The sequence below is a fragment of the Otolemur garnettii genome, unplaced genomic scaffold, assembly GCF_000181295.1.
Source record: "Otolemur garnettii isolate 467f Iridium unplaced genomic scaffold, OtoGar3 scaffold00001, whole genome shotgun sequence".
Classification (NCBI taxonomy): domain Eukaryota; kingdom Metazoa; phylum Chordata; class Mammalia; order Primates; family Galagidae; genus Otolemur; species Otolemur garnettii.
In genome coordinates this window covers 55,605,185-55,625,607 of record NW_003852396.1, presented here as the reverse complement: position 1 = coordinate 55,625,607, position 20,423 = coordinate 55,605,185, and the positions used below count along the sequence as shown (strand labels likewise).

Here is a 20,423-nt window from a genome sequence, read left to right as displayed (position 1 = left end):
GTCGCAGCTCGCCTCAGGAAGGTTGAAGTGCACTCTTCAATCTTCTCTCTTGTCTCTGCTCCAAACCATCAGCTAATTTGCTAAGGTTCTGTCCTTTCAGCCTCCTTCTGGACGGGAGCTTCTGTAAAAAGCTGGCTGCAGTTCGCCATCTTGGCTCCGCCCCCCTGTCTCCCATTTCTATTGTCCTGCTTGCTCTGTATCCCACTAAACTGCTGTAGGAATAGGATAATGTCTAGAGAAGGTTTCTGGCTTCTCAAAGGACATGATACATTTTGAAAGGCAGTGTTTTAAGGGCTGAAGGCATATATGTGCTCCTAACCCCACTTAGGGGATTTAACTTAGAAAGGAACTATCCTTCCCCCCTGAAATGCTTTAAATATGCCCAAATTATTAATTATATGGGTTTAAACAGCTCTCACTTGGAGGTCATCTAAAAAGAAAATAATTAAGATCCTGTACTTTGTAATCATAAATTGTAGTTAATAAATCACAAATTCATTAATTATCAATTATTATGAATCCATGAGCTCTATGAATGCATGATCTTTATTAATTATGAATTCATGATATCAGTTAGCATAAATTCTACTTTTTATATATGTTTGTGAAGTAGATTTCATCTATTTAGACAAGGTAAACTCTTTGTGTTGATTTCCTATGATGTGCTCAGCACTAAGCTAGGTAGTTTTAAAAGGTAATTTATAATCATCAAATAATCTAATAAATTAGGAACCATTATCCCTATCGTAGAGAAATTCAGAATAGTTATGCAATTTGCTCACACTCACACAGCTAGTACATTGTGGGGCTGGTATTTGTAGCTGGACTTTTTTGTAATTACAAAACTCATTTCTTGTTTCTCTGATACAACAGAAAGCAGAGATATAAACTGTGACAAATAATGAAAAGTGATGAGGCTTTTAAGAAAAAAGGAAAGGAAAACACTAGAGCTATGTTTTCCTCAAAGTTTGTTCCTGTGTTGAAAACATAATGCTCGATGCAGTAGCATTGGGAGGTGGAACCACTAAGAGGTTATTTGGTCATGAAACTCTGCATAATGAAGGTATTAATACCATTCTCGCGAGAGTGAGTTAGTTATCAAGGGACTGGGCTCCTAATAAGAGCATGAGTTCATCCTTCCCTCTCTTATGCACATGCTCTTTTGCCCTTTTACTATAGGATAACAGAGCAAGAAAGCATTTGCTCGATGCCCCTTAACCTTGGACTTCTCAGCTCCTAGAACCATGAGCCAAATCAGTTTCTGTTGGCTGGGCACGGTGGCTCATGCCTATAATCCTAGCACTCTCAGAGGCCAAGGTGTGTGGACTGCCCTGAGCTCACAGGTTTGAGAGCTCAGCCTGACCAAGATAGAGACCAAGTCTCTAAAAATACCAGGGGTTGTGGTGGGCACCTGTAGCCTCAGCTACTCGGGAGGCTATGGCAAGAGAATCACTTGAGCCCAAGAGCTGGTGGTTACTGTGAGCTAAGATGCCATGACACTCTATGGAGGGTGACAAACTGAGACTTGGTCACCAAAAAAAAAAACCCAAAAAACTAAAAACAAACCTCACCTAATACGCATGATGCAAAGGTACAGTTCAAAAATGAAAAAAGAAAAGAGCGTAATTGTGATGGATGTGTTAATCAGCTGAATGTAAGCATTTCACACTGTATATCAAATCAGTACACTGAATTCCATAAATGCATCAATGTACACAGTTATGATTTAATAAAAACAAAAACAAAACAAACAAAAAAGGTAAGACATACAGGCATAAAAAAGGAAAAAACAAATAAGCTTCTGTTCATTATAAACTACCCAGTCTCAAGTATTCTGTTACAGCAGACAAAGCAGACTAAGACATCAGTGAAGAAAAAAGGACAAAGCAATATAGCAATATAGCACACTGGCTTGGTAATTTGATAGAAAAGTCAATTTTTTTGTCAAAACAGTACAGTGATAAAGTCAGTAACTTGCAAATCAGATATTTAGGAGGTACAACTGAAAAATCTTAATGAGGTACCTTCTCACTTCAACTCAGGGTTGATCTTGAGGTTTTAATTTCGGCCTTTGGCCTGGGTGCTCTGGACTCAGAGGAAGAGGTAGGATCAAGTAATACAAAGCAAGGAAAGATTTAAGAACACTCAACTTTATATCCTTGTGGGATAACTTATTGACATATTCAGAAAGTGGTGGCTCACTTCAACTCAGGGTTGATCTTGAGGTTTTAATTTCGGCCTTTGGCCTGGGTGCTCTGAACTCAGAGGAAGAGGTAGGATCAAGTAATACAAAGCAAGGAAAGATTTAAGAACACTCAACTTTATATCCTTGTGGGATAACTTACTGACATATTCAGAAAGTGGTGGCAAATATTGGTTTGGAATTCAGAAAAGAGATGTCTGCAGATGACCACAGAGATAATGTCAGATCTGCAGAAATGGATGTGGATACTCAGATCATATGGATAGTGAGAAAACAAGTAAGAATCGAACCCTCAGCAACTAATACAGGCAGAGGAAGAGGAATTCGTTCTGAAAAAGTATAATCAGATAGGTGGGAGGAAAAGAAATGGGAAAGGCTCGGCACCTATAGCTCAGTGGTGAGGGTGCCAGCCACATATTCTGGGACTGTCAAGTTCAAACCCAGCCTTGGCCTACTAAACAATGATGACAACTACCACCAAAAACCAACTACCTAGGCATTGTGGCAGGTGCCTGTAGTTCCAGCTATGTGGGAGGCTGAAGCAAAAGAATCACTTATGGTAAACCCAGGGATTTGAGGTTGCTGTGAGCTGTGACGCCACAGCACTTTACCCAGGGTGACATAATGAGACTCTGTCTCAAAAAAAGAAAAAGAAAAGAAACAGTAAAATATATCATCATGGAAGTCAAAGAGGAGTGGTTAAAGATGAGATCAAGGGAGTCAAAAGGTTCTGCTTCAGATTAAAATTATTTGCTAAGCTGTTCAACATCTCCCCAGAGTTTAGATATCTTATGAACATGTCAGGTGATAGTTAAATCACACATAGTGTGATAGTTAAATTTTATGTATCAACTGGGTTAAGGTATCCCCAGTTGTGAAGGTGCTTCCAGAATAGACCAGCATTTGAATCAGTAGACTGAGTAAAGATATGCTCCCATCAATGTGGGTGGGCATCATCCAATTTCTTGGGGAGCCTTGATAGAACAAAAAGGCAAAAGAAGACAACTTTGCTGTATTTTATCAAGCTGGAACATCTATCTACCCTTGTCGCAAGACGTCACATTTTTTAGGCCTGCCTGCCATCTCTCATCCCTTTCTTAGGCCCTTGGCCTCAACTGAATTACAACACAGTCTCCTTGGTTCTCTAGCTTACAGTTGGGATACTGTGGGACTTTTTGGTCTCCCTAATCACATGAGCCAATTCCTTTAATAAATCCCCCTTCATATATCCATATAGGAGGTTTGACAATTAAGTTCATGAAATTGCCACTGTGCATTTATGTTGGCAGGACTGTCCCAACAACTCATTAAAGTTCCATGAACTAGTTATCTCAGCACCTTACAGTTGGGTTCATGTTGGTGTGTGGCAGTGTCTTGCTGAGTGGCATTCATTACTATTGTGTTTTTGTGTGCCCTCGCAAGAATGTTGGAGCTTGAATTAGAGCAATGTATAAACATTCATAAATTTCTTGTCAATCTTCACAAACTGGAAGTGGAACTGGGACATGTTAGTCCAAGGTTATAGGGATAATGCCATGAAAAAAATGGCAGTGTACAAATGGATTAAACATTTTTCTGAGGGAAGAGAGTTACCACTGGTAAAGAGAGGTCAAGGTGACCAGTAATGAGCAGAACTGATGAAAACATTGCAAAAACTTGCCAATTTCTTTTTCTTCTTCTTTTTTTTTTTTTTTAAAGACAGAATCTCACTTTGTCACCCTCAGTAGAGTACCATGGCGTCACAGCTCACAGCAACCTCCAAACCTGGGCTTAGGCAATTCCCTTGCCTCAGCCTCATGAGTAGCTGAGACTACAGGTGCCCACCAAAATGCCCAGCTATTTTTTGTTGCAGTTTGGCCAGGGCCGGGTTGGAACTGCCACCCTCGGTATATGGGGCCAGTGCCCTATCCACTGAGCCACAGGCACCGCCCTGCCAAAATTCTTTTTGTGTGAAAGTGTTGGGTGACTATAGAAGCACAGCATATCAATTAAATATCAACAGAGAAACAGGAAGCTCTTAATTGAAAATCCTGGCCAACAACTCATGGCTCTGGTATCATGATAATGCACCAGCTTGCATGGCAATGTCTTTGAGGAAGTTTTTAGCCAGTAAACAAATTACTATATTGGAACTCCCTCTCTACTCACCTGGTCTGGCCCCCAGTGCCTCTCTTCTTTATCCAAAGGTAAAAGAAATAGTAAAAAGATGACACTTTGATGATCTTTGTACACCAAGGATAATATGATGACAATTTAATGGCCATTCCAGAAAAAGAATTCAAAAACTGCTTTTAAGGGTAGACTAGGCACTGGTGTCAGTGAATAGCTTAAGGTGACTATAGTAATATTCAGCAATACGGTATGCAGCAGTGTTTCTAGGATGAGTTCACAAACTTTATTGGTAGATCTCATTTGTATGGTATGTATGTATATACATATATGTACAAGTGTAAATTAAAATATATACACATGTATATATAAGCAGGAGTATATTGTATACTTGTACATGTATATTTTTTAATTACCAAAAGGAAAAGAAAGTAGAAATAAATAACATAAAGGAAAAGAATCATAAAAATGTTAGAATCTAAAAAAAAGTTAGAATCAAAAATACCACATGAGGGAAACAGAACAATGAGAAATTGCACAAATCGTGACATAAAACATAATATTTTTAAAAAAGTGAAAACAAATGAGACAATACTTAAGAGATGAGAAAATATTAGTGAAAGAATAAGATACAGGAGGGTGTCAGTGCCTTTGTATATGATTAGTTATTGCTATTGTTTTTCCTTAACAAATCTTCTGGATTTGATTTATTCTTCTAGTCCTTCCCTAAAGGCAACTTCTTTAGGGAGGTCTTCCTAAGACCCGCAATGAAACCAGGTCCCCATATTATATCTTCCCACTTATCCTCTACTTTTTCTTCATGGCATTTATACAATTTATAATTATCTATCTACTTGAACAATTATTTGCTTATTGCCTGTTTCTCCTATTGAGAAAGGGAAAGATTAAGTAATTTTTGAAAATTCACTGGAAACCATGAAGTAGCAAAATGAAGATATGAATGCAGCTCTCTCTGACTGTGGAAGCCTATATACTTCCTGTTACACCACATTACCAAGAGGAAGATAAATGATGAACAAACTGCAGTGATAATTTAAATCAAAGACCACACCCAACTTGGGATATCAGGGATGGAATCATGAAAAAAATAAAGTGGCATTTAAGCTCAGACTGAAATATGGAGATGTTTTCAACTGGTAGAGATAGAGCAAGTGTAAAGCTGCCAAACAAAGAAAAGTCAAAGATAACTGCAACACAAGTTAGATCCTTTATCATAGAGAGCCCGACTCCTATGTTAAGGATGGAGGGTTGATGAAAGGAAGCAGAAAGAAAAAAAGGAAGACAGAAGCAGTTGACAAAAGAAGCAGAAATTGGCTCGGTGCCTGTGGCTCAAGTGGCTAAGGCGCCAGCCACATACACCTGAGCTGGCAGGTTCAAATCCAGCCCAGGTCTGCCAAACAACGATGACTACAACCAAAAAAAAAAAAAAAAAAAAAATAGCCAGGAGTTGTGGCAGGTGCCTGTAGTCCCAGCTACTTGGGAGGCAGAGGCAGGAGAATCACTTGAGCCCAGGAGTTGGAGGTTTCTGTGAGCTGTGATGCCACAGCACTCTACCCAGGGCAACAGTTGAGGCTCTGTCTCAAAAAAAATACAGAAGCAGAAATTAAAACACATAATATAATAAGAGTATATATAAGCAGAAGTCATGAGACAGTGAAAACAATAAATTAGAGACCTGAGTAAGCACAAGCTAACAACCCTAGAAAAAAGTTAATCATAGAAGCCAGAGCAGCCAAACCCACAACAGGTAATCGTAAATTATGAAAGCACAGAGCCAAAGATGTCTCCTCTTAGGACTATAAAATGACAATCTGGTTGGTAAGCTCTGTGGTGTCCAGAACAACCCTTGAGCAATCTTCTATTCTCTCAAAGACATGGCTGTGCAGCTGAGATGTTCATCTTCTTATGAACAAGTGCAGCCTTACAATAATTTTTAGCATGTATAGCTTATAATAATCTTTTATTACTTCATTTTATCTACATGCATCTTTGGCTTCTGCAACCTAAAAAAGCCTAACATAACACTTTTTGCTTGGCTGGTAAGTGATTAGGTAGGAAAGAAAAATGGAAGAAAGGAAGAAGCAAACATTAAGTCACATGAGTCCCAGACAAGATTTATGTACGTAAAACTCAAAGATGTGCTCACTATATACATAAATGTACACACACACATAAAATCAGCACATGAAATGATTAAGAAGATTGCAGATAAGAGAATATATGAGCTCAAATATGAAATAATTATATATATTTATTAGATTTAAAATATATTAACATTTTAAATAATAGAGATTATAAAAAAGTAATAAGCATATTTAAAAAATAATACTTTTAGGAATGACTAGTGAATTTAAAAACACAACAAAAGAGGCCAAAGGACTGTGGTAGGCAGAATTTCTAAGAGTGGCCCCGAGATCTCCTGCCTACCCCATTATTTATATACCAGCATCATCTCTGGACTGTCAATTTGGTGGACTTTATTCATGTTATTAGGATATACCATGTAGCACAGCTGATTTTGACAGAGGGAGATTATCTAGGTGGTCCTGACCTAATTACATGAGCCCTTTAGAAGTAGAGAGCCCTTGTCAGTGGCAGAAGAAGAAACTGGATATTCTGAAACCTGGGAAGGAGTTGATGGACAAGATGTTTTCCATTGTTCAGATACAGGGGTTCACCTGGCATGCACCTCTAAGAGCTGAGACTAGTCTCAGGTGAATATCTAATAGGACAGTGAAGACCTCACATCTACAGCTACAAGGAAGCAAATGCCTAATTAAGGGCCAGTGAAAACAAAGTCAAAACTAAGCACATAATTATTAAACATGAATAACAGGAAAATTTTAAAGGTATTCAGAGAAATAGGAAGATTAACTATAAAATAATGATAAATAGATTTAATTAGCCATAACAGTTGTTAAGAGAGAATGAAACAAGGTACTGAGGGAAAATAATCATAAACCCACCAATTCTATACCCAACTAAATTATTATTCAAAAATAAGTACAAAATAAAAATACATGTAGACAAAGTATGCACATACAGATTCTTAGAGATCCTCACTGAAAATATCTTTAAAAATATGTGTTTAGGTAAGAAGGAAAGGAAGCTAAGAAATTAGTAAACATGTTGATATATCCACATAAATATTAACTGTGAAGCCTGTTATCTAACTAAAAAAGAGCACTTTTTTTGTTATTTCTTGGAAGGTGAAAACTTTGTCTTAATCATTTATGTGCCTTCATTAGTGCTACAATAAATACTTGATGAGTAAACAAACAGGTGATGTAGTTTACTGTTTAACAGATTAAAAAGTCATTGAATGAATAATTATATACAGCAGAACCTCCACAGTTCACTATCTCCCAAAGTTTCATAGACTAGACATGCACCTGTACATGCCTATACAGTAGGCCTAGTTCCTTATGTTGACCACCTCCATATGTTGACCACTTTACTACAGTCCCTTATATGGTCAACTAACAGAGGTTCCACAGTATTAGGAGAAGATACAAAGCCAGCAAATATTTCTTGCCACTTAAAGTGTACAATATGCTACTACATAAAAAGAAAATTAGAAAGGGATTATCTATTATCTAGTTGATAATTTAAAGAACTGAGTCTAACTGATTAAAAATATGTGAGGCAATAAACATAGTCACATAAAGATCATAGCAATAAAATGAAAAATATGTGGGAAATGGTAAAACTTCATATTTTATCAATAGACAAAAGTAAAGAGATAAGGGGAAAATAAACATATACTAAAAGTTAATACAAATTACAATTTTAAAAATTCTAAAGAATTCAGTATTATTCTTAATTTTTACTTACAATTAAAGTTTAGACATCAAAACTACTCTTTTATCCACTATTCCCCCTCCCAGCCCTAGAAATATAATCTTTGATCTTTGTCAACCTATTAACATTTGGAATTCTCTTTCTTTGACATTCTTCTGCAATGATTTGAACATTTTAAACTTTGATAGTGAAAGCATATGCTTGTCTTCAAAGAACCTTTCCAACATGTCAATATAATAGGTGGTATGTCACACTACTACTTTTAGGAATGGTGCTGCATATGGTTGATTCTTTCAATTATTTGGGGGGTAAAGTAAGAAGAATATGTTATTATACCTACCACCTAGACAAGAACTGAATCATATAAATCTCAAAACCAAGGTGGTAGTATAAATAACATGTTTATCTAGATTCTCAAATGAAGAACTCATGTAAGTATATACTACCAAATTCTTAAGACTTCTGAATAACTAGTTATAGAAACAAAATAATCATCTTTCTTTTTTAACCAATAAAGAGAAGCACAAGATGGCCTGGATATTCATATATATCTTCATAAAATTACTATCAATGTGAAAATTGCTAACATGTCAAAGATACAATACTAGCGGATCACTTTAATTTTAACTTACAGACATACATGAAATAGAAACATAAAATAGTAAGAAATGAGGCAATGAGGTAAAGGGATGCATTTTCCTTTCTCTGTTCTTTAGAAGCAGTTTAAAATTCATCCAGAAATAGGAATACCTACAGGACTAGGTCATACCGAATTACTGTTGTAAAATTCTGATCCAGCTCAAGGTCACATTTAGGAGATAGGATTCCAAGATAATGAGGAATTCTAGGCATCTGAAACTAAATTATGTCCCAGGAGATGCCCAGTTGCCTGTCTTCTAGTGTCCACAGTCAGATCCTACCTATTTCTTCATTTGTTTACTCATTTTTTTTTTTTTGAGACAGAGCCTCAAGCTGTCCCCCTGGGTAGAGTGCTGTGGCATCACAGCTCACAGCAACCTCTACCTCCTGGGCTCAAGCGACTCTCCTGTCTCCACCTCCCAGGTAGCTGGGACCACAGGCACCCGCCACAACGCCTGGCTATTTTTTGGTTGCAGCCATCATTGTTGGTTGGTGGCCTGGGCTGGATTCGAACCCGCCACCTTAGGTGTATGTGGCTGGTGCCTTAGCCACTTGAGCCACAGGTGCCAAGCCTGTTTACTCATTTTTTAATTTCTTCAATTAATGAGTTTCTACTGTTTGCCAACAACTTTTACATAAACAAACATCACTTTTGCCCCTAAAAAGCTGAACTCAAAGGTATTCTATTTTAATTATTTTTTATTAAATCATAACTTTGTACACTGATCCATTTATGGGGTTCAGTGTACTGTTTTGATATACAATGTGAAATGCTTACATTGAACTAACACATCCACCACTATTATACTCATTTCTTAATAGTTTTGAAATGTAGCATTGTATCATACACATTCGGTGAGGTTCCCCCCAAATACCTTCTCTCCTCCCATATTTCCCCTTCCCTCCCCTCTCTCTCCTCTTCCCTTCTACTTTCTGGACTACAGTTATGTTTTGCCATTCATATGAATGTGTTAATTTCATAGTAGTATTGAGTACATTGGATACTTTTTTCCCCATTCTTGAGATACTTTACTAAGAAGAATATGTTTCAGCTCCATTAAGGTAAACATAAAAGATGTGAAGTCTCCATCTTTTTATGGCTGCATAGTATTTAATAGTGTACGTATTCCATTCTACAATTTGTTAATCCATTCACGGGTCAATGGGCACTTGGGCTGTTTCCATGTCTTGGCTATTATGAATTGGGCTGCAATAAACATTGTGGTGCAAATGTCTTTGTTGTAAAATAATTTTTCATCATCTGGGTATATACCTAGTAGAGGAATTGCAGAATTGAATGGTAGGTCTACTTTTAGTTCCTTTTATGTTCTCCAAACTTCTCTCCAAAAAGGTCCTATCAGCTTGCATTCCCACCAGCAGTGTAGAAGTGTTCCCTTCTCTCCGCATCCACACCAACATCTGTAGTTTTGGGATTTTGTGATGTGGGCTAATCTTACTGGAGTTAGATGATATCTCAAAGTGGTTTTGATTTACATTTCTCTGATCATTAAGGATAAGGAGCAGTTTTCCATCATAGTTTGTAAGCCATGTACCTGTCTTCATTAGAGAAGTTTCTTCAAGTCTCTTGCCCACATAGAAATGGGGTTATTTGTTCTTTTCTTAGTGATTAGTTTTTCTCTGTAGATTCTAGTTATCAGACCTTTGTTGGAAGCATAATCTGCAAAAATCTTCTCCCATTCTGAATGTTATCTGTTTTACTTACTGTGCTCTTGGCTGTGCAAAAGCTTTTTAGTTTAATCAGATCCCACTAACGTATTTTTGGTGTTGCTTCAATTGCCAGGGCTGGGGGTGGTGTTTTCCTCATAAAATATTCTCCCAGGCCAATTTCTTCAAGTATTTCCCTGTAATCTCTTCTAGGGATTTTATAGTTTCATGTCTTAAGTTTAAATCTTTTATCCAGTGAGAATCAATTTTTGTTAATGGTGAAAGGTGGGGGTCCAGTTTCAGTCATCTACAGGTCACTAGCTGGTTCACCCAGCACCATTTGTTAAATAGGGAGTCTTTCCTCCACTGAATATTTTTGATAGGTTTGTCAAAGATCAAATGATCATAAGTAGCTTGGTTCATCTCTTGGTTATCTATTTTGTTCCATAAATCTACCTCTCTGTTTTATGCCAGTACCATGCTGTTTTGATCACTATCGACTTTTAGTATAGCGTGAAGTCTGGTAACGTGATACCTCATGATTTGTTCTTATGTCTGAGTAATGTATTGGCTATTTGAGGTTTTTTCTGATTCCATATAATATGAAGCACTATTTTTCCAAGCTCTTTAAAGTATGACAGTGGTGCTTTAATAGGGATTGCATTAAATCCGTAGATTGCTTTGGGTAGTATGGACCTTTTAACAATGTTGAGTCTTCCCAGCCATGAGCATGATATGTTTTTCCATTTGTTAACATCTTCAGCTATTTCTTTTCTCAGAGTTTCATAACAAAGGAGTTTCATGTCCTTTGTTAAGTAAATTCCCAGATATTTCATCTTCTTTGGCTTTACTGTAAAATGAATAGAGTCCTTGACTATATTTTCAGCTTCACTATTGTTAGTATGTATAAAACCTACTGATTTATAAGCACTGATTTTGTATCCTGAGATGCTGCTCTATTCCTTGATCACTTCTAAGAGTTTTGAAGTTGTGTTCCTGGGATCTTCCAGGTATAGGATCCAATCATCAGCAAAGAGTGAGAATTTGATCTCCTCTGACCCTATCTGGATACCCTTGATCACCTTCTCTTGCCTGATTGTGACGGCTAAGACTTCCATTACTATGTTGAATAGGAGTGGAGACATAAGGCATTCTTGCCTCATACCTGATCTGAGTGGACATATTTTCAATTTTACACTGTTCAATATGATATTGACTGTGGCTTTGCTGTAGAAGGCCTCTATCAGTTTAAGAAATGTCTCTTCTATGCCTGTTTTCTTATGTGTTCTGATCATGAAAGGATGCTGGATATTATCAAAGGCTTCTTCTGCATCAATTGAGAGAATCATATGGTCTTAACTCAAAGGTATTCTTGTCTATCCAACCCACCTCCTCATTAGCTCTGATGTTCTCACTATATCAAAATCACGTGGTTCTTCATCCAGTTTCCCTTAACTTTTTGCTTATGACTCTCTTATATACAGCATTTACCATAAGACGTAGAGTGAGTTGCTTTCACAACTTTCTCCTTGATAAGTACCTGAGACTGAGCTGTCAGCATTTTTCAGCAACATTGCTAGCATATAGAGTCTAGAATAAGATTACTATTAATAGCTTCCAATCCCAGTTCTACTTAACAAGAGGAAAATCACTCTGCTTCTTTATACATCAGTTTCCTCATTTGTAAAATGGGAATCAGAATAGTATCTGCCTTATAGGATGCTGCCATTGATGCACTCATTCATTGAATAAGGATTAAATGAGTTAATACATAACATTTACTTCACATCACTAGCATTATTTATCATTACTATTATCGTTAAATTAAGATTGAGCCACAGTCAGTTGGGACCAGAATATTCCCTGCTCCCTACTTGGTACTGCAAAGTAGGAATGGCTAGATGTTTAAGGAAGAAAAAGATTTTTAGGTTTTCCTTCATTTTTCTACATTTTCCTCTCTTCTGAGTTAGATTTCTTACACAAAGTATCTCTTGAAAGGATTACTAATTAAAATAAGAAATAAATTTACGTATAAAATTCATTTGATAATTTAGTTGGCATAAAATCACCATACTACTACAGATAGTATATACTCAAGTGAACTTGAGAAATTTAAAATGACAGAAGAAAAAGTACATTATCATCGGCAGTGGCAATGACAACTATGACAACACTGGCAAACTACCCAAATTCGACTGTAGGTTTGATCATACCATTTTCCATTGCAGTGATAATTTAATACTCTAACACCTTCACTTTTACCCCTTAATTGTGGGAGTATTAGTATAAAGAGTGTTGTTTGGGAAAAATAGAAGAAGCAATCTGTAGGTTATTAAACAATAAAGTGATGGCAAACTAATTTGATTAACTTCATAAGGACTAAGTTTATGTTTCTACCAAAATTTGATGACAATGACTATTTCTAAATGAATTTTATCTTATTTTATTACGGCTTTTTTTAGTTTGAAAAGTCTCCCTCTGGACCAACAAAATTTTGCTACTTTGTTGGAAAAAAGATGATTTCAGACACAAATTGAGGCATACGCCATCAATGCCACTGTGAAAAGATAAATCGTACATGTCCTCATAAAGGAAAAGATGATTATTCTTCTATTTTCTAAAAGTCACATAACCCTTTAAGGGAAGAACAGCTTGGAATGAAGTAATCAGCCTATCGCAAATCCCACAGTCTATGGACAAAAAAGTAGAAGGGGAAGTCCACTTCTTACTCTCTGGATTACACTGGTTCTAGACAGAGAGGAGAAAACAAATGCTTACAATTATACTTGCAGCTCAAATATCACAAAGAACATTCTTATAAACCATCTTATTTATTGGTGATAGAAAGATTTAATTATTTCCATTTTCCAGATGAGGAAATGAGGGATAGAAAGATAAATATGCTAAAGTTCAAGGAACAGAGAAATAACTGGCAGAACTAGAAATAGAACTTGAGGATTTTTTATTCCATGTCCTGGAGAGTCTCACTTTTCCTCAATCTACTTTAATTTATACTGAGGACTTTGATGCTTAGGTCATACCCCCATCCAATGTGAAGAGCAGAGTACAATTTATCCTTAGTAACACCTAACAACTTCTACTTTTTTTTCTTTGAATTTCATTTTTACTTTGGCTGGAAATGTACACACCTTTTTATTGATTTATTTGTTCAACAAGCATTCATTAAGCTCTGGCCATGTACCCAGTTCATGAGTCAGAATAAAGGTTACGTAAAAGTTCTAGGCAGAGAATAAGTCCATATATTTAATCAACATGAATCACAAATATCTAAAAAGCTTCTGCCCTCCTTTTTCCCATTCAAATAATGATATTATGAGCCTTCTGTCAGTTTTTGATTGTTGATAGATCAAATTAAGTATTTTGTAAATTTAATCTACATCTCAATGATCTAAAAAGTGATTTCTATACTTTGATTTTGGCATGAGTTCTGAGTCTACAAGTGAATATCAATATTGGTTTAAGCAAAACATAATTACAAAGGTTATGTTTGCCAAAAAAAGTAACAATAATCATTGTTATTACTCACCTGCATTTTAAGACATGAGAAAGATGAGGTCTAGAATCTGTTCAAGTTTACACAGAAAATAAGCTGTAGACCAGAACTTGAAAAAAGATATTTTTATTAAACTAGTTAGTATTTAGTTGGTAATTCTCCTTGATATAATCAAAGAATGGAAAGAGTGCTAGAAAAGCTCCAATATAAAATATGGGCAGACTGCCTTTAGAGGAAAATATCTAGATTTCTTTATTTAAAGGATGACTAGAACCCTCCTAATTATTAAGACTTTACAAATCAAATATAGATCAATTCTGTAAAATCCAGACTACAATCATTTTTTCCCAAAATTAAGTGCATACATTTTCTTTCTCCTGAAAAGTTTGTAAGTTTTTATGTGTATCATTTGTTATTATAAAAGCTTTTATGACTCAGCACCTGTAACCCAGTGGCTAGGGCGCCAGCCACATACACAGGGGCTGGTGGGTTCCAACTAGGTCCAGGGCCTGCCAAACAGCAATGGCAACTATAACAAAAAAATAGCCAGGCGTTGTGGTGGGTGCCGATAGTCCCAGCTACTTGGGAGGCTGAGGCAAGAGAATCACTTAAGCCCAAGACTTTAAGGTTGCTGTGAGCTGGGACACCACAGCACTCTACCAAGGGCAACACAGTGAGACTCTGTCTCAAAAAAAAAAAAAAAAAAAGATTTTTAATTAATGAAAATATTTTATCAGAGCATTATTTTTCATAGCATTCCTAAAGAGTAAAAATAGATATCATTTCAACTTAAAGATGATAAACTAAAATACTGGGAGGGCAATGTGGTTCTTCTGATTTTCCTGCATAAGTTAATGCTAACATTCCTGGAGCATATTGCTATGGGGCAGAATTGCTTTTTATGACTATGAGACTGAACATCAGCTTTTTTAAAATTAACACTGATGTTTTACTGAATCCAAAGCTTATAAAAGTAGACCCTCTTGATCTAATGTGCATTTTGCTAGCTGTTTATATTAACATTGAAAAGTTATTTACCAAATACTTTCCAAGGGTCAATCATTATGCTAAGCAGTGGGACACAATGATAAGCATGGAAGTCATAATATTGCCCTCATGGAGCTTACAGTCCCAAATAATAGTATCTAATAAAAACATAATGTGACCCATAAATTATTTAAAATTTTCTATAGTAACACTTAAAAAGAAAAAAGAAATCTATTTAACACAGTTGATAATAGCCACCTGTGGCTATAAAGCACTTGAAATGTGACTACCCCAAATTGAAAGATGCCTACAAATGTGAAACACACACCAGATTTTGAAGACTTAGTTTGAAAAAAGAATTTACAATACCTCATTAATAATTTTTATTTCCACATGTTAAAATGGTAATACTATATGTATTTTGGGTTAAATACAGTATTCAGTTAACTTTACCCATTTCTTTTCATGAAATGAGCTTCTGTTTTCATGAAAACTAAGTTGGAGACTTTGGAAACTCTTGATAAAGGTGAGTCACTAAAAACACAATCAAATTAGCTATGAGTGCATAGGGTCTGTAATTCTCTGCTCTTACCAGATTTTCTATTGATTATACAATCATAACTCCAAACTATAACAAATAAAAAAAGGTTTTCACTATAAGGAGAGGTTTGTTACGCTGCATTTGTATTTTAGTTACCTGCCTGTAGAATCTACTCGTCTGTAAACTCTGTAAGCACGGAGGCTATAACTGATTTGCTCCCATTCTACCCTTACTGCTTGGGATAGTCACTAGTCTATGCAGCCTATCCAAATGAACACAAAGTGAAAATACGTATTTTCTGTTTTTCCCTTTTCCAAAATATCAATCATCATTAATTAAAATGAATCATTATGGGCTGATATTGAAGATATAAAAGTGAACTCATTATAGAGAACTTAACGGCATTTACTAAAATGGAGATTAAATTGCCCATATATGGATATTCTCATTTTTATTATATCATCTGTCATGGCCCTAATGTGCTTTTCACATCACATTCTTTCTGAAAGTATTTAAATTATTTCTATTGTAGATCTTTGTATAATTTCTATCTAATGCCAAAGAGTTATTTCCCCAAGTTTATAGATCAGGATCCACAGACAAAAAAATTAACTTAAAGGAAGACTCCTAATTAGGTCTCAAATCATTAGCTTCAAAATATTAGACTAATTCTGTCAATAATTAGGCTATAATCTTGAAGAAACTAGATCTTCCCCAAGCATTCATGTCTTCAGTAATCATATGATGTTTTTTGACTGGACAATTGCTGGGATTCAGTTCTCAAGCCCCAATCTCTCATTTTCAAAAATTTGGATTTTCTTATGAATAAAAAATGTGACTTCTCACTGCTTTACTTTCCAATATGTGAGATAGAAAACAACACACATAGTTAAAGAATGACAGAAAAGATAAGGTGGAGACATGTTAGTGAGTATGGAGTGGGAAGAAAAAAAGGAACATAAAACAAGGTGAATTTAATGTCAGCCTGCTAACATAGACTACTTTGTGTAAAAATTTCATGAAATATTTTATGTTGATACAGCCCACCAGAATTCTGTTCTTACTTGCCTTAAAGTAACTAAGTAAAAAGCTCTGAGGTAGGCAGCTTAAAAAATTAAAGATGTTGGATCTATTAGGTATAGAGTATAAGTGTCTTAACACAATAATTAAGTAAATGAGACAAGGTATGTATTAACCAGCATAATGTAAACACTCCTAATTCCATATGCAATCAGCCCACTGTACCCCATAAATGCATTAATGTATACATGATCTATGTGTTTATGATTTAATAAAAAAAGATAATAAAAATTAAAAAATTAAAGATATAGTTAACTCTTCATATTTTATTATGATAACTAAGTGAGACAGAGTCTAATTTAGTTACATCATAAAATAATTGCTATATGATCTCTAAATCATAATGATATCAATAAATTTATAATTTTTATCGCCTAAACTATAAAGATAGAGGCAGCAAATATCAATTTATTTTTATAAATTATACAAATACTTTTTTTCCCTACTTCTTTAACTACTTAAGAAACTTAATAAGAAACTGAAAAGATGTCTTAATATATTTGGCAAATAAAAATGATAAAGGAGTTCAGAAGTTCCAACAAGATGAAAAATTTACCCCTGGAATTCTGTTAAATAACTACAAGAGTTGTATTTTTGCCTTGGAAAACTTTCTTCATGGAACACAGCTGTGAAACAACTTTGGCTTCAAACAAAAAGGCTGTAATAAAGCACCTCCCAGCTAGACTTAGGTGCAAGAGGTTTATGGTGGTAAATAGCAGACAAGATGAAATGTTTCAATAAACCCCTCAGGCTGATTTAGTTAGCATTCACAAAGTGGAATAACCTATACATCACATACCCTTTGTTAGCTGGTTGTTTAGAATAGATGTATGAGTCACTGGATTTTATTTTAGCAATTGGGCAATGCAATTCTCCTTTTGCCCAAAATATTAAAATGCAGAAGTGTGAAACTGAGAAAGGTAATGTCAGATCTTATACAGGGTGCTTATCAACCACTGTGATGGATCAAGAAATTCTTTTGCTCTTGTGATTCCATAGTTCACTCTGGTAGGCACAAACGACAAATATTTCACGTAAAAAAAAATTATTGGCAAACTACAGTATATTTTATAAAAATTGTTTGTGGGGGAGAGATGTTGCAGGAGAGAAGCTTCTACCCAAAAGAAAGTTTTCGTTACAGAAAGGCAAGATTCCATTCTGCCTGATTTCAAGCACAAATGAATTCCTCTGGGAGTCTGAGAGAATATATACATGCATATATACACACACACACACACATATATGCATATATATAATATACATGTGTATGTGTATATATTATATATATGTACACATTATATATACACATACATGCACACACACATACACTTTTTTCCTTCTTTCAGACACTGCTCAGAATTAATGAGAATACCTGCGACGATGCTGGCAAGCTGCTGGGTTCTGGAGATGGGATAGATGCTACGTGCCTGAACAATTGCTGAAGCTATTTTCCTGGCATGCTTCTCTTCCCCGTATGTCCTTAGGATGGATGCAAGTGCCTGTTGATCTAAAGCATTCACAACATCAGCAGCGGTGGGCATGTCAGGGTACCTACGCACAAGAAGAGCCAATTAGTTCACTGACATCAGTTTTCATTGACAAGAGGTGAAACTTTAGAGTACTGAAACATACAGTCAGGCATACACACATAGTCTTGGAGAGCTTCTGAGGTTTTAAAGTCAGAGACTGAAGTCTTACACAAATGAAACAGATTTTCCATTTCAAATACCCATCATCATGGCAAGTTGAGACTGTTTATCATTCAACAAGGTCAAAGCAGTAGGAAGCCAAAATATTATACTAACCTTTAACTTTAATTCACAATGAAGTTTTTATTGATCTTGTAGATTTTCCCCAAACTAAAATAATGTAAAATGTTTGGGTTTAAGTTGTTCAGAATTTAAATTACTGCTTTAGGTTGTTTTTTTTTTCCCCCTCAGCATAGAAGATACAGAGCTTGCTGATATGTGAAGAAGCCTATAGCTCAGGAATTTAACAATCTAAAGCCATAAAGTAACTGACTATTTGTAGAGATACAAACTGAATTTAGAAACTCTATACAGAAAGATACTGCTGGTCAGTTTTCCCTCACAAAACCTAGAACAACCTTACTGGCAACAGTGCACATTATTTCAAATGTTTAACAACTTTAGCTCAACCACCCATGACAGAAGTTACCATGGGTTAAAACCTAGTAATCAACTAACAGTATTAAACAAGCTAGACAGCAATTTGAGGGAAAGGAGAAAAAGAAATATCAACCTCTGGCAAACAGAATAAATTACAGTTGCAGAAAATAGCATTCTCTCTGGCAGGCCATTCTAGTTTACTTTACTTTAGAGAAATGGGTCAAAGAATTCTAAGTGATGAACTATGACCTTACTTATTAGAAAGACAGCTTTGCTAAGAACATAGTTATTTCTCTTATAGCTAATATGTTGGATTGACTGTGGGTACCATACTGTGAGGACTTGTAAGTAACAAAGACATGGTAGCTATAAGGCCTAAGAATCAAACCACGGTGGCACTGCTAAGAAACACCAGACTCTCTCCTTGAAAACAATTCTATCTACCTGAAAGCCATTACGCTTTTTAAGATATATTTGCTCAACTCTAATCTCATCCATTAGGTACTGACTTAAGACTTTAATTCTCTGGGGCAATCTTCTTTTCAAGTTCTTGGGGAAGAATTTCAGGGGACCCTGACTTACAAACGGTAATTTGCTGATAAGTCTTTATGTAACAATATGGGGATTTACTACAATTAACTAAAAGCTTTGTTCATTGTACTTCAGAAGGAATGCTCTTTAGCAAGACATAAGAACAGCAAACTTCGCTTGGTATTTATCACCTCTGCACAATTCAATCTCCAAACATGAGAATATATTTGATTTTTACTATTAGTCACTGGTTTTTAAGGGATTTTTATGATCATATCCTTCATTCTATGAATGCCAGCACCATGAGCAAAAGAAGTTATAATTATCAGAAACAACAGGGCTGTGACAAATACGGGTCACAATCCAAGTTAACAGGTCACATCACAACATGGGGAAAAGGCTAGATGTGAACAATTACCAAAGGACAAGGTAGTCTGTGGTAGCTGAGATGGGAGAGAGAAAACCACGATTAAGCTTTGTAGGTACAGGCTGCTCAGTCCCTGGGCCAGTGTTAAGCAGAGACACAAGTACTAATCTAAGCTTTTATAATTAATTTAGATAAAATGGAATTATTCCTCTACTATGCTAGAATATGATCCTCTTGTGTTATTTAACATATATGTACCTATTTGAATAACGGAGAAAAAATGTTAGTATTTCCAGGGTGGTGAGAAATGAAGAGGAGGTGTAAAAGAGATCCCATGCATGATACTGCGTTTGGTATAATACCATAAATTGCAGTTTCTCTGGATTAGATTCAACCAAAGTGACTATGCAAGAGACAGACAAAATACATAATTGCTGACCTCTAGAACCTTGACTTTTCCCCTATATTCTAGAAAAACGCATTAAATACATTTAGTTCCTTTTGTGCCTTACAAGAGGCACAGTGGAGTGTGCATAAAAACAGAACCACTATTTTAATATCATAATATTTATCAGTATTGCTAACAGTCTAAAAGTACATACCGTATCAGTGTAAAAGATAATCAGTATAAAGGTTATCTTCATTATTTTGTGTAATAGTGATTATATTGCTTTTAAAAATTAAAATCCAGAGAAATACTAAAATCTATGATGAGTAGCAAACAAACTGATTTATTATGGGTACTGTAGCAGCCCATATAGCCTATGGCTAGGAGGAGTGAGAGGTGTAAGAAATACCTGTATAGCTCAATAATGGAACATCTTGGTGAAAAGGGC

General features: G+C 35.6%; 1 protein-coding gene across 1 annotated transcript in view; it reads right to left on the bottom strand.

The window, feature by feature from the left end:
• METTL15 (methyltransferase like 15) overlaps positions 1-20,423 on the bottom strand; it is a 198,380-nt gene that overhangs the window by 25,429 nt on the left and 152,528 nt on the right. The window contains exon 6 of the mRNA XM_003781201.2: positions 17,933-18,111. Coding sequence (XP_003781249.1) covers positions 17,933-18,111 — 179 coding nt within the window. The remainder of the gene's footprint in view (positions 1-17,932; positions 18,112-20,423) is intronic.